General features: G+C 37.8%; 1 protein-coding gene across 1 annotated transcript; it reads left to right on the top strand.

Annotated features, from left to right (window-relative positions):
- Positions 1–214: 214 nt before the first annotated feature.
- Positions 215–11,442, top strand: strip1 (striatin interacting protein 1). Its single transcript, XM_005799876.3, has 20 exons — positions 215–348; positions 1,866–1,935; positions 2,147–2,221; positions 2,304–2,438; positions 3,223–3,343; positions 3,484–3,659; positions 3,748–3,875; positions 3,959–4,141; positions 5,232–5,452; positions 5,594–5,659; positions 6,278–6,341; positions 6,424–6,495; positions 6,577–6,651; positions 7,760–7,857; positions 8,075–8,201; positions 8,298–8,398; positions 8,499–8,565; positions 8,655–8,759; positions 8,835–9,039; positions 10,253–11,442. Exons 1-20 carry the CDS (start codon positions 235–237, stop codon positions 10,498–10,500), a joined length of 2,451 nt encoding a protein of 816 aa, XP_005799933.1. The 5' UTR covers positions 215–234; the 3' UTR covers positions 10,501–11,442.
- Positions 11,443–14,095: the final 2,653 nt, after the last annotated feature.

Raw genomic sequence — 14,095 nt, forward strand, 5'->3', positions numbered from 1 at the left:
CTGTCTGTATAGCCGTTTCTGCAAGTGTCAAAGTGACCCTCTTGTCACTTTTACTAGTTGTAACTACAAAACTGCATGCAATATTGGTGTATAATTACTTGGTAAAAACTTATTTGTAGTGTATTTTGAAGTATTTCAACATCCTTTTTGAGAAAGCGAGCGATGCTGACGTCAGAAGCAAACTCCCGCAGACCCCGTTCCATCTCGCGAGAGTTTACTTCTCGCAAATGAATTATGGAGGTCGGTGGGAATGGTGGTGGGCTTCCTGTAAACAATAAACAGAGAGCGATGCTACCAAATAAAGGAGGCAGAGGTGAATTCCCTCGAACTCCAAGGAAAGACTCAGAGGTACGAATAGAGAAAAATGTTCATTGTCATCATGGTTTTTCAGAGATAAACAAACGTAGGCCTTTGGATCTGCTGCTGCTTTAGTAACGACAGCTACCTCGATCTGGTTGGACTAACTGACCATTTTAATACCAGAACCGAGAAACTAAGTAATTTAATTAGGCGGCAGCTGTGTGTCGTTCCAGTCATTGGCTGTTAAGTAATTGATGCCGTTTATCATCGGTGTTTCTGATGTTAAACGCTAACTAGCTGGTGTTAGCTAGCTGCTATTAGCGGCCATAACTGCCATGGATCAGACTAACTTCACGTTTTACGCCGTTTTCTACTTTGACATCTAACATAGCAATCATATCTATGAGGACTAGTGTCCTTTTAACAGGAAACATCTTGGGTAACCTTTGTGTGAAATAGTAAAATATAACGGGATTATTGTTGCATCTATCAGAAACTACTTCCCTAGTTATGTCAGTAAGGTGTGGAGAAGTATGATTATTTAATTCAGGTGTGTGGCAAAAGGGAAACATCTAAACCAGTGTTTGCCCACCCTTGTCCTCGAGGCACGCTGCCTTGGATGTTTAAGACGTTTCTCTGCTTTAATACATTTGATTCAGACGAGTGCTGTTCAGCAAAAGCCTGTTAATCAGCCATAAAATGAAATCAGGTGTTACGAAGCAGGGAAACAACCTGAAGCATGAAGGAAAAAATATCATTAAGACTAGAGTTTTTCTACGTCTGGTCCTCAAAACCCACTGCACTGCTTGGTTTAGGTTGTTTCCCTTCTGCCACACAGCTGAATTTAAATGAATGAAGTCATTAACACTTAATGCACTTGATGTGATGCTGAGAAGGGAATGCAGTCATGTCAATAAGGTGCACTGGACCAGAGAACCATTTAAAACATGAAGAGACTGTCCCAGAGGACCAGGGTTGATGGTGTGGAGTGAGGGTTCTTGTTCTGATCCATCCCCTGAGTGGTGTTGCTGAAAATGATAGATGTTGGATTTAGTGAACACATGAGTGAGATGATTTCAGTATCACAGCTGATAACTTATTGATATCAGTACGGTTCTCCAGCTGCAGTATAGCAGACAGAAGAGCCCTGACAGTGATGGTGAGGGGAGCTGAAAGATTCACTGGAGCATCCCTATCCTCTGCCCAGGATCTGTTTCAGATCCACTTTAGGAACCGGCCTCTGAACATTGTCACACTCTTCTCACAAATACTTTGAACTGTTACCATCGGCTTCGTCAAAAGCAGAACCAGCAATATGCTGCACAGCTTTCTGCCTCACACTGAGCTGCTGTTAAGATCATGAACTTTGTATTATCACACATACTTTAGATATTTTTTTTATCTTGGTGTCTTGTCTGTTAAATTTCTCAAACATCCTTTGACAATCTTTGAAATCGCTCTTGTTGTGTGTTATCTGGTACACTATTAAAAAAAAAGATAATAAACTGATTTCTCTTTGGTAGCCATCCATCAGATTGATGCAAGCTGCTATGTGTTGTTCACAGGGCCTGTCTGAGTTTCCAGATTTTGAGTTTGAGTATTCTGACACAGATAAGTGGGCTGCAGAGCTGTCAGGTGTGTATGTTGTGTTTTTATTCTCTTTTCATGCTAATGCACATCTTAAATTGAAGCACTTTGGTCACTTTGTTTTGTGTAATAGTGCAATGCTAATAAAGATAGATTGATTGATGTTCCAGAAATCTCAATGCATGTTTTTTCAGCACTCAAAACTTCACTTTACATACATTTATAGCTTTTTAATTATAATTATTTGCAAATGTTTCAGAGCTTTACAGTTACACCGAAGGACCCGAGTTTGCCCTTAACAGGAAGTGCTTTGAGGAGGAATTCAGAGCTCATGGTGGGTAGTTATTCCTCAAACTACCATTTATAAATTGAAGGTATTTCTATAATGTTGCATTCTCTGTTTGCCTGGACCTCAGTGTCGGATAAGAAGTGGACGGACCTCGATGCCGCTCAGCACAGAGCGCACGCCATGCGTCTGCTGGACGGCCTGGAGGTCATTGGTCGTGAGAAGAGGCTAAAGGTTGCCAGAGCCATCCTCTACATGGCTCAGGGTCGGTGCAAGTTGTTTACATTGTTTGGAATAAAAATATTCTCAGGCTGCAACTAGCTATTGTTGTAGTTATCAATTATTATGACGATTAATCAATCAGATAAATTGCCACATTCTGTAAGTTTTTTATTTACGATCTTAAGCTTATTTTATACAAAATTAGAGATAAAAAAAAATGCAAATAATTCAGGAAGAAAAAAACATTTTACTGCCTAAAATACAACAATGTTCCTTTACTGAATGGTTGATTATTTGCAGCAGAGAATTCATCTGCAGCTAAGAAAATGCTTCACCACAGTCATGTGAAAAGCTCATGCCTTTCTGCTTGACTTAGCATTAACACAGAGTAGGACTTATGTGATGATTAATCTTTGAGTTAACTGATTAATAATTGGATAGTAAATGTTGCTTAATAGGAGTTTTTTTTTTTTAATTTTTTGTTATTTACAGAATTTAAACCAGGTGAAGCTTGGTTCAGATTCATAACTTAAGAAATTCTGGGTATAACATTTTTAGAGGCAAATATATATATTTTTTATCTTAAATGCGAAATGTGTTTGTTGTTTTTGTACAGTTTTGACACCATTACTGCCTTGAGTGTGTTTTTCTTTCAGCAGTTGGCTCATTTTGAATTCATGCACACTGTTTAACAATTAATAGATTAATAATTAGTTGACAATAATTTTGATTGATTAATTGGTTAATCACGATTAATCGAATGAATTCAGCCATAGAACATCTGTATTTTTTTCTCTACTTCACGTTGGCGTATTTGTTTTTTTCAGGTGCCTTTGCAGACTGCAGCTGTGAGGCGGAGGTTCAGTACTGGATGAGATACAACATATTTCTGCTGCTTGACGTTGGAACCTTCTCTGCTCTGGTGGAACTTCTCAACATGGAGATCGAGTACGAGCAACGACTGTTTAACTAACCCGACCTCCGATAAGCTGAAAATAGAGCCCTGAACGAAAGAAGTGAACGTTTTACGAGGCTTTGAGTGGACAGATGTTCCGCTGAATGACGGCAATCTGTTTCCTGTTGTTCAGTAACAGCGCTGCCTGCAGCAGTGCGGTAAGAAAGCCGGCCATCTCCCTCGCTGACAGCACCGATCTCAGAGTTCTGCTCAACATCATGTACCTGATGGTGGAGACGATCCAGCAGGACGACCCAGCCGACAAGCCTGAATGGAAAATCCTGAAGGAAACCTTCAGAACTGAACTGGGTAAACATTTTCAGAAGAGGTGCCATCATTTAAAGGTTGTTTGAAAATTTCCCTTGGAAGCTAATTACAACTTGGTCATAAAATCCAGGTTCACCTCTGTTCAACAACGAGCCGATCTCCGTCATGCTCTTTGGAATGGTTACCAAGTTCTGCAGCGGCCATGCCCCACACTTTCCCATGAAGAAGGTGTTGCTGTTGCTGTGGAAGAGCATACTGGTGAGAGAGGAAACCGATCCAGGCTGCTTCTGGTGCGAAGAGATGCGTTGTGCTGGAAAATCCTTCTTTCTCATCTGTTTCAGTTCACGCTGGGAGGGTTTGAGCAGCTTCAGAGCATAAAAGTCTGCAAACGTGAGGAGCTGGGTCTCCCTCCGCTCCCAGAGGACAGCATTCGAGTCATTCGCAGTATGAGGGCAGCGTCTCCTCCGGCGTCGGCGTCCGATCTCATCGAGCAGCAGCAGAAACGAGCTCGCCGAGAGCACAAGGTAGCCACTGCTGCAGCTCCGAAAACGGACTTTAAGCTAAACCATGTAGACCAGAGGTTTCCAAACCGTTTATTCAAAGGTCCACATCTGATTTCCAGATGAGATAAAAGGTCTGGAGCAATTAGTAATGAACAAATACATTTTTTCTTCAATTTGTTTATGATTACCAAGCAGAAAGAGTGACACTTTAGGGATAGACTTAAAAATGTTTTATGTTTTAACTTAATTGCCTGTCATTACTTGTCATTCCTCAACAAACACAAGTCCTTTTTTTTCCTAAACCTGGGTGCGATAACCCACTAGCTCATGTCATCTCTGTTTTGGTATGACTTGTTGATAATATTACTCATAAAACGTTCTCTTCAGAGTTTTAGTTAACGCACACATTTATTCTTGTGCTTCATAACCTAGGCACTTTGAGTTTGAGTTTATTGAACGTAGCGCAATGAAAGAATAAACTAAGTAAATACATTTAAAACAAAAGCTAAAGTATATTTACACATTCAAAGGAGTGGCTAGAAGTATGAACTTATTTTTACACCCCTCTTGCATCTGTAGCATCATTAAATGAGTTACTATTCATGTTGACATGGTTTTGACAGTCTTGCTCAGTATTTTCTATATCCATATCTATAACTACTGTGCATTCATAATTGCATACCCATTTAAGCAAGCATCATTTTTAACATGTTAAAAAAATTATTTCTAAATGGTTTGACTATAATTACTGATTGGTGATCTGGCATTAGGTCCAGCTGAGCCAGTCACATCACACAGTGACCAATACAAGCTTCCTGGTTTTAAATGATAATGAGTCTAGACTCGTCTTCCTGGATGTTACTGCTGCTTTCTGCAAACGAACGGAGGATCTATAATGACAGACTACATTATCTTCAAACTGCAAAGAACATTATTAATTTATTAATAATTAATAAAGTATTTTTGAATTTGAATTGAATGTTTTGACATTTTTCCAATCAAACAACTTAAGACCATTTGCCAAAAACCTACAGTAAACTCACTGTTATATTGTCTGCATTGTGTCTCGATGCAGTGTAGTTCAATATGAATGCTTTTTTTCTTTTCTCAGGCGCTGATCAAGCAGGACAACCTGGATGCCTTTAATGAGAAGGATCCCTACAAGGCTGACGACTCTCGTGAGGATGAAGATGATAACGATGACAACGACAACTCTCTGGAGCCAGAGACGTTCCCTCTGGAACGCGACGAGGTGATGCCTCCACCCATTCCTCATCCTCCGTCAGAGAGAGTGTCCTTCCCTAAAGGGTTACCATGGGCTCCCAAAGTCAGGTACAGCATGTCTGTGTTTTAACAGACACAGACATTTTAATTCATGTTTATATTTGTTTTACCCCTCAAGTTCGCAGCTTCTACGCTGGGCGGGCATTTCACGAGACAATACTGATGCTATCAATGTTTTTGCTTCAACAGGGAAAAAGATATCGAAAACTTTCTGGAATCCAGTAGAAGTAAATTCATTGGTTACACACTGGGAAGGTGAGTTTGTACAAAAAAAAGAAAGGTTTTCATTTAGGCAGAAATGATTAATTGGATTCCTCGTGATCAATTGATTATTGAAATAGTTGTCAACTAATTTATGAATTGATTAATCGTTAACTGGAGTATACAGACTCAAAAAAAAGTAAATTTTCTGAAAGAGCAACCCACTCAGAGAAGAAATCAATCAAAAATAAACACATTTTGGATTTAAAATGAATAAAGCCTTAATTTTCTGTACATATGTTTTACTCAGAACTACTGAAGTGACGTAGTTTTAACTTCACCTAGTTTAAATTCTGTAAAATAAAATCTTATTAATATTATTTAGTTATCCAGTTATTTATCAATTACTGTACAAAATTGTGTGTATAATACTGTGTTGTATTATAATTGTATTGTAGGCAATAAAATGTGTATTTTCTTATTTAAATTAGGAATTTAACTATTTTATTTGCATCTTTTAATGTATTTCTAATATTGTATAAAAACGGATTGCTTAAATTAAAATTCTGCAGAATTTGTTTTGGTCCAGTTAATCAATAGAATAATTGATTACTAAAATAATTTTTAGTTGCAGCCCTCCAGACATAATAAAGCTGTATTTTTGTTCTGCAGTGACACGGATACAGTGGTTGGTTTACCCCGGCCAATTCACGAGAGCATCAAGACGCTGAAGCAGGTACTGCAACATGATGTGTGGTAGATCAGTACGTATGTGGTTAAGCTGTTCGTTTTCTAACATTTTCTTCCCATTTTTACAGCATAAGTATATTTCTGTAGCAGAGGTACAGATGTCGAAGGAGGAGGAATATCAGAAAACCCCGCTGTCTGTGGTAAGTGGAAGTGAAACTGTAATATATTCTATTATATTGTTAACTTTAACATGTCTGCTTTTCTTTATTTCCTGTGTTCAGGGTGAAGAGGAGGTGGAGATGTGTGCCACCGAGCTGCTTTATCAGGGGATTCTTCCCAGTTTGCCTCAGTACATGGTGAGTGCTTGCTGGTTCAGTTTTGCTTCATGTTTAAAGGTAACCTAAATGAGAAGCAAACATCCTTACAAAGGAAAAACAATGACATTTATTAGCCTTTTAGATAGCTGACAAGTGTCCCTTTAAAAAGTCAATTGTATTTCTATTCATTTTAGTTCCTTTTTGCATCTTTTTATTTCTTTTGGGTTCATTTTTAACAAAAGGAAAATGTTAATGCTCTCCTTCCCAGCAGTAACAACTTCCACACTGAACAGTGTTGTTGTTTTGTGCTGTCTTGTAGAGCATCAGTGTGGTGCTTTCACTGATCTGAAGATAACACAAATTTTGAGTTTTCTATTGAGCTGTTCATTCACTCGTCAGACCTGATCAAAATGAAAATCTTTTGACATTTTGACCAATAGCTGTTTCTTTTTTCTTTTCTTGTTTTTGGTGCATTTGTTCCAAACCTGACTTAAGCTGGTATCAAATATTTAGCATAGATTAATAATATCCTTTATTGTCCCACAATGTGGAAAATTTCTGTGCAACAGCAGCAAAGTGACAGGCAGTCAAAACAAGTAGATAAATCATAAAGTAGAATAACGAATAAAATTTTTTAACATAAATACCATGTGGTTACACAAAATAGTGTACTTTAGTTCAGAGAAATATGCAACTCAGTTGGTTAATTTAAAAATGTACAAATGTGCATGTATATTTGAGTATTGTGCTACGTTACTGTTGGATGTGCAGAAAATCTGTTTTGTTTGTCCCACTAATAATTTAAAGTTGTTAGTAAAGGTTTATGGGTTGGACATCAAAGAAAAATTGGGTCGTATGTTTTGTTTGTGGCCACCAGGGGGTGCTGTCAACTCTGTGTTCCCTTTATATTCTAATATTTTTAGAATGATGGCAGCACAGTATTTGCAGCACAAACTATTGACTTTGTATTGTTTTGATTTGGGGAATATGAAGGAGCTAACTTCACCGCGGTCCTTTACGAACATTACATTTAGGTTAAACTTGGAAATGTAAATGTTTTGTTGGTCATAATTATTATATGTAAGGTTCTGATCATTTAAAGCATGTTAACAGTCACATTTCACCTCCTTGCCTCTCTGATTGTCAGATTGCGTTGCTGAAGATTTTGCTCGCTGCCGCTCCAACATCTAAAGCCAAAACAGACTCCATTAACATCCTGGCAGATGTGCTGCCGGAGGAGATGCCGTAAGTGGACTGAACACTGAAATAACCCGACTTTACTGACAAAGCAAGCAAATATCAGTGGGTTTCTGCAGACATATGGGCACCTAAATTAGTCTCTGACATGATCTGATGACGAGCATCTGTAGGGACAGACAGAGTGTGGTTGAAAGCAAAGTTAAAGTTAAAATTTTAGCTTGAGAGGGGTTCAACCAAACTGGAGTTTTTCTGCTTGCTGCAGGACGACGGTTCTGCAGAGCATGAAACTCGGCGTTGATGTGAATCGCCACAAAGAAATCATTGTTAAAGCCATCTCTGCCATCCTGCTGCTGCTTCTGAAACACTTCAAACTCAACCACATCTACCAGGTGGGAACACCTCAGCTTTGGTTTCTGGCGTGTTTTTGGTGTGAGAAACACTCTTTTCATTTTAACAAAAGGATGTTTTTTTTCTTTTTTAAATAGTTTGAGTACATGGCTCAGCATTTGGTTTTTGCCAACTGCATCCCGCTCATCCTGAAGTTTTTCAACCAGAACATCATGTCTTACATCACAGCTAAAAACAGGTACTTTTATCTGTCCTTTTAAGATATTAAGCACCAGTCCTGTTGACTGGAAGCTTCTCGGACCAATAAATTATTTCCTTTAATTATTTTTTCTCATCAGCATTTCAGTTCTTGACTTTCCGTACTGTGTGGTCCATGAGCTGCCGGAGTTAACCGCAGAGAGTTTGGTGAGTTTTCTCACTTCAGTCGTAGCTTTAGCAGCTAATTTCAGCAGGATGCTGGCATTTAGTTTCACCCTGAATGATTGCCGTCTCAGGAAGCGGGAGACAACACTCAGTTTTGCTGGAGGAACCTGTTCTCTTGTATTAACCTGCTCCGAATCCTGAACAAATTAACCAAATGGAAACACTCCAGAACAATGGTGAGTCAGCGTCGCACTGAACTCAACAAGATGTGACTTTTACACATGTCTTTACAATCGGCCGTTCTCCTCCAGATGTTAGTAGTTTTTAAGTCAGCTCCCATCCTGAAGAGGGCGCTGAAGGTCAAGCAGGCCATGATGCAGCTTTATGTCCTCAAACTGCTCAAAGTGCAGACCAAATACTTGGGGCGACAGTGGAGGAAGAGCAACATGAAGACCATGTCTGCCATCTACCAGAAGGTGCGACATCGTCTCAATGACGACTGGGCTTATGGAAACGGTGAGTGTTCATCTGATTTTAACTAAATTAAAGGTTTTGTTTAGTTTTATTCAAATGTATTAATATATTAATTCTAGGTTGACGTGTTTTTAATAGATATTTATTTTCTTTTTCTCATAACACTAATTCTTAATTTTCCAGCTGCTCAGTTAGAAGAAAAATAATAATAATTCAGAGTTAGTCAATACATTCCTGAAAGTAATGCTATTCTGTTAATTTTACATATAGTAAATGTTTTTATAGTTTTTGGCAAATTACCATATATCCCCAAAAATGTCAGAAAATGGTTAGATTTCAGAATAAACACAATACAGTTTACACAATTTACATTAAACATATTTAATGGTTTCTGTGCCAATACTTTCCTATACAAAACACTATTTCAATTTGGTTGGTTATGTTTTAGTTGCTTTTTTCACTTTAAATATTAATATGTTTGATTGTATAGCGCCTATATAAAATATTCTCCCACAATTATTGCTTTTACAAATCAATCATGATCAACAAAACATCTTTTTTGATTAAGAAAAATCACAAAAAAATCCCCTAATGTCAAAGTGAAAACTGATTTTTGCTGAATGACATTAAAATATGAACATAAAATAAAGGATTGCGTAAATATTCAGCCTGTTCATGTCAGTATTTTATAGAAGAGCCTTTGGCTGCGATTACTGGAGAGTCTGGTGGGAAGATATTAGTCAATCACATCTGGATGCAGCAGTTTTACTCCAGTCTTCTTTTCTAAACTTTTCAAATTCTGTTCTTTTTTTTTTCCAAATGACTTTTTTAATGTGCATTTTTTTTTCTTTTTTTTTTTTTTTTGCAAAAAAGCCAAATCACTTTGATCTTGATTGCTCTGTAAAATAATTAAAACGGGGGTGAATACTTTTATAGGAACTGTAATGCTCCCACTGAGTTGTGTTGAGCCATGTCACGATAACAAATTTTGCTGGAGGATAAATTATTCCAGAAGTTGTTGCAATAAACAGTAATTTTCAAGTAGTATTATGGTAATGGCATCATAATGCAACAACATTATGATGCCATTACCAATTAGCACCAGAATGACGACTTTTGAGAAAAATGATAAATTATGCAAATGGAAATTATTGAGCTCATTTTAATTTATCATGCGATTAACTGATTTATTGCTTATCCCGACAGGCCTAACCGAGTATAAATCAGACTAAACCTGTTTTGTTTGTGGTGTCAGATCTAGACGCGCGTCCCTGGGACTTCCAGGCCGAGGAGTGCGCCCTGCGGGCGAGCATCGAGCGCTTCAACAGCCGCCGCTACGACAAGAGCCACAGTAACCCAGACTTCCTTCCTGTGGACAACTGCCTGCAGAGCGTCCTGGGGCAGCGAGTCGACCTGCCCGAGGACTTCCAGATGAACTACGACCTCTGGCTGGAGCGCGAGGTCTTTTCCAAGCCCATTTCCTGGGAGGAACTTCTGCAGTGAGGCTCAGCGCTGCGGAGCGTCTTTGTGTTTTTAAATAAACGGTTCCAGTCAGGAGTTCAGAGAAACCTCAGACGGTTTTCTCCCTCATCAAACTCTTAGCGCAGCATTATGTTACATTTTCTGACGGTTGGACTTCCTTCAGAAGTTGGGACCTGCGTGGCTTTGTAGGTTGTTTAAGCCTCCGACCAAGTGCTTTCTGACGTAAGCTTCTGCCTTTTAGGCGTTTAGTATTAATGTGAATCAACGTAAAAGGGAAACAAATATGATCTTTTTGTATTAAGGTTCCTCAGCTTTTTTCCCCCCACTGCTCCCATTCTATAAATGAATCACTGATAATGGTTCAAACCCTCATTCTTACACTTGCAGGTATTTCTCTGTGTGCCTCTTACCTACTTAACGAGGTCAGTAAATCGACTGGAAGCACTACATGACAATTTATTTTAATTCATGTAATTTAGAGTAACTGTTCTGTGTTAATGCTACAGTTCGATTCAATCAAAAGTAACGGACAGGCACTTATTATTCCAAGTATAAATTCATGCATTCTGTCGTCTGAAGGTTGTTTACTTTTTTAAGATTGTTTTTCATTTGAGCTCTGACTTCCTGCCTCAGCTCTGGGACCATCGATCACCATGGAAACCTGACTGACCCACAGACTGAAGCAGCTTTAAACGTTTATCCTGAACTCATTCGTTACTGTCTGTGAATAAAAAAACATTCATGGTTTCTGATTTCACTCATTGAACAGCTTATTTGAACTAAAACGGAAAAATACATGTTGTTAAACTTAAATCAACATTTCTGAAATTTTTTTTTATTCTTATTTGGTTGTAAGGGTGGTGAAGAAAATATAAATACATGTAAATTGTGTAACCTATTTATCATGACTGTCTTTGTTTTAGATGGACTTAAATAATGTAATAAAATTATGCAATCACTTCATTTTCTTCCATTTATTTTCTAACTGTGACCTAGAGGAATGGAGAATGCAGCCTCTTTTAGTGCTGCATATTTGATGTAAACTGATTAATTTTTCAGCAGCATCGACTCTAGCAGCTGTTCAGACAGACAGAAATACTCATAAAAAAGAAATCCTTATTTAAAAGATTCACATTAAAGGGTATCCTTATTGTACAAGGAGAAATATAGAATTATTAATTTAATGCTCTGTGCAAATGATGTGTTCCTCTTTTTTGAGTTGGTGTTTAGGCAGGAAGTGGTCCAGATCTGGCAACCCTGAAGCTGTAGAGCAGTGTTTCTCAAACGTTTTTCAGGCCAAGGACCACTTACCCCATTTAACAAACACTCACGGACCACCTCACTAGAAATTGATCAGCTATAATGCAACATCTTAACATATACAACCGGAAATAAAATTAAGTCTCTAAACGCTCTTATTGTCATGAACAACTCTACTAGGGGCATTTTGAGTTGTTAGTGTGAAAAGTGTGGTTTCTAAGCTTTCCAATTATGTCAAAGACATAATTGATTTTACTTTGAGCTAAATAAAAAGAAGTTGTTCTTTACTACTAAGTGTTGTGTGCATTTACAACATTTAGGCCTATTTGTAATTTAGAAGCACAATTAAAGAAAAAAATAGACTTGATTTGCTTCGGCAGAAACAAAAATCCTCTTCTGCGCCATAGAGCCGTTCAATAATAATCGAATCGCTCATGAACGACAACGATTATGAGAATGATTTAGCTCCATACACATCAATACTCTCAACCGTCAGGTATGACTTGGCTGTTATACTTGTTTTGTTTAATTAATACCGGTGTTTTCAACTTTTCTTTTGAGTGGCCCGGTTTTAAGCCACTTATCCATTATTATTTTTAGCCAAAATCATTGGTAAGATGTGGCGTCGCACTTTGAACTGACGTCACGGCAAATAAACATGCAGTACCTTGCCGACCACTAGGGGGAGCAAAGTTTGAGAAAGACTGCTGTAGTAATCAAAGTCAACGGATTCTGTATCATTAAGAAATGCACCCAAACTAACCTTTACACAAGCATACAACAACCTGATCCAGACATGACTTTACTTTGAGCTAAATTTTTTTTTTAGTTTGTAAAGGGAACTGCAGAAACTTCAATAGTTTTCTTTCTCTAACTGCACTGTATCTCTATAAAACATCTACAAATGTTTCCTGTCACCAGGAGCAGCAGTGGCGCAAAAGGTGGCTATGCAGTGTATGCAACGCATAGGGGCGCTGCACTAGAGGGGGCGCAAAAACGATGTGGGGAATTTATTTTTTATATAGTCAGCATTTTATGTACTTAACAGCTGTTTGTGTATGAAATGATCAATAACAGAGGAACAGCACTGATTAGGCGCCCCCCTCCCATACAGGCAGCTTGGGCAGCGGCTGAGGCGCGTTTTGTTTTCTTTTAAATTTGCAGTAATGCCTCAACAACAGGGAGCTAAAGATGGGGCGCAGAAAAACCTCCGGGGCCCAAAACAGAAAACGGAAGAGGGGGAAGGATAAAGATGTTGGAGAGACGAAGAAAAGCTTTTCAAAGTGGTTGAAAGACAGAAGGTAAGAAATGTCCGTGTATCAACAAGAGAGTTGTAAATATTCAGGTTAGCTTAAGCTAGCCTACAATGATGATGTTCGCATCCACCTCAAAAATATGTAGTTGCGGCCCTGGCTGCAGCAAACACAGTTTGACTCTGATAATGTGTCGGATGAATGAGGATGTGACGTCAGCGCAGCAGGTGCAAAGAGCCCATTGGTACATTGATCTTGTAGCCAGAGAAACTGTAATCTGTTTTGGATTCTTTAAAGTGGACTGCAAACATTTGTTTTTGTTTTATATTGGCAATAAAAATAAAGGTTTTAGGAGCAGAGCTAATGGTGCATTTGAAATCTATGAAGGCTATGTGTTCCTCTGTTTGATCAATGACTATTTAATAAGAGAGTTAGTTTTAGTTTCACTGAATCAATTAAAAGTAAGTCTTGTAGATTTAATATTTCTCTATCTTAATAAAGTTTTGTTCATTATTAAAAGAATGTTAAGATGTCCAGAATCAGCTGCAGCTTGTTTTGTTTTAATCTGCGCAAAGAATAATTAACATTCTTATCTAATATTTTAATTCTTATAATTCTACATAATTATTACTCAGATTTTTATAAACACCCTTTGGACCATGCAAAGCATTTTAGCTGTTTCTCTATAAGATCTATTTTCTATTTCCAGTTATTACATTTTTCCAAACTGCTATGAGAGCAACTTGAACACAACGATCATTTTAATTTGATATTTGTTCAAATCATCTTTCCATTCTCTTACTTTGACTCACTTGCTCCTTGCCTTTCTCCTTATTTCTAAATCACCACATATGCCTACTTACCAAACTACTCAGTTTATTAATTCCTGCAAACCATGAGCTAGTAGTTTTCATCATTATTTTTCTTTCTATGAAACTTTAACTGTTTAAAGTTTCCTCATCCTTTTCCTTCTTAAAAAAACTTTCATATTCCCCTTTCTTGTGTTTCACATTCCTGTCTGTTACTTGTTTTCCTTTATGACTTTTGTTCCAGTTTCCAGATATTTTTTTATTTATTATATTCATCTACTTATTCCTATATTT

This window comes from Xiphophorus maculatus, chromosome 20 (assembly GCF_002775205.1).
Source record: "Xiphophorus maculatus strain JP 163 A chromosome 20, X_maculatus-5.0-male, whole genome shotgun sequence".
NCBI classification, from domain to species: Eukaryota; Metazoa; Chordata; class Actinopteri; order Cyprinodontiformes; family Poeciliidae; genus Xiphophorus; species Xiphophorus maculatus.

What these genes read in the sequence shown, in the direction of transcription:
- strip1 (XM_005799876.3), top strand. Translation starts at nt 235, where the DNA reads ATGGAGGTCGGTGGGAATGGTGGTGGGCTTCCTGTAAACAATAAACAG. An exon ending in CTCCAAGGAAAGACTCAGAG is followed by an intron (nt 349 to 1,865) that starts GTACGAATAGAG and finishes TGTTGTTCACAG; the next exon opens with GGCCTGTCTGAGTTTCCAGA. An exon ending in GTGGGCTGCAGAGCTGTCAG is followed by an intron (nt 1,936 to 2,146) that starts GTGTGTATGTTG and finishes CAAATGTTTCAG; the next exon opens with AGCTTTACAGTTACACCGAA.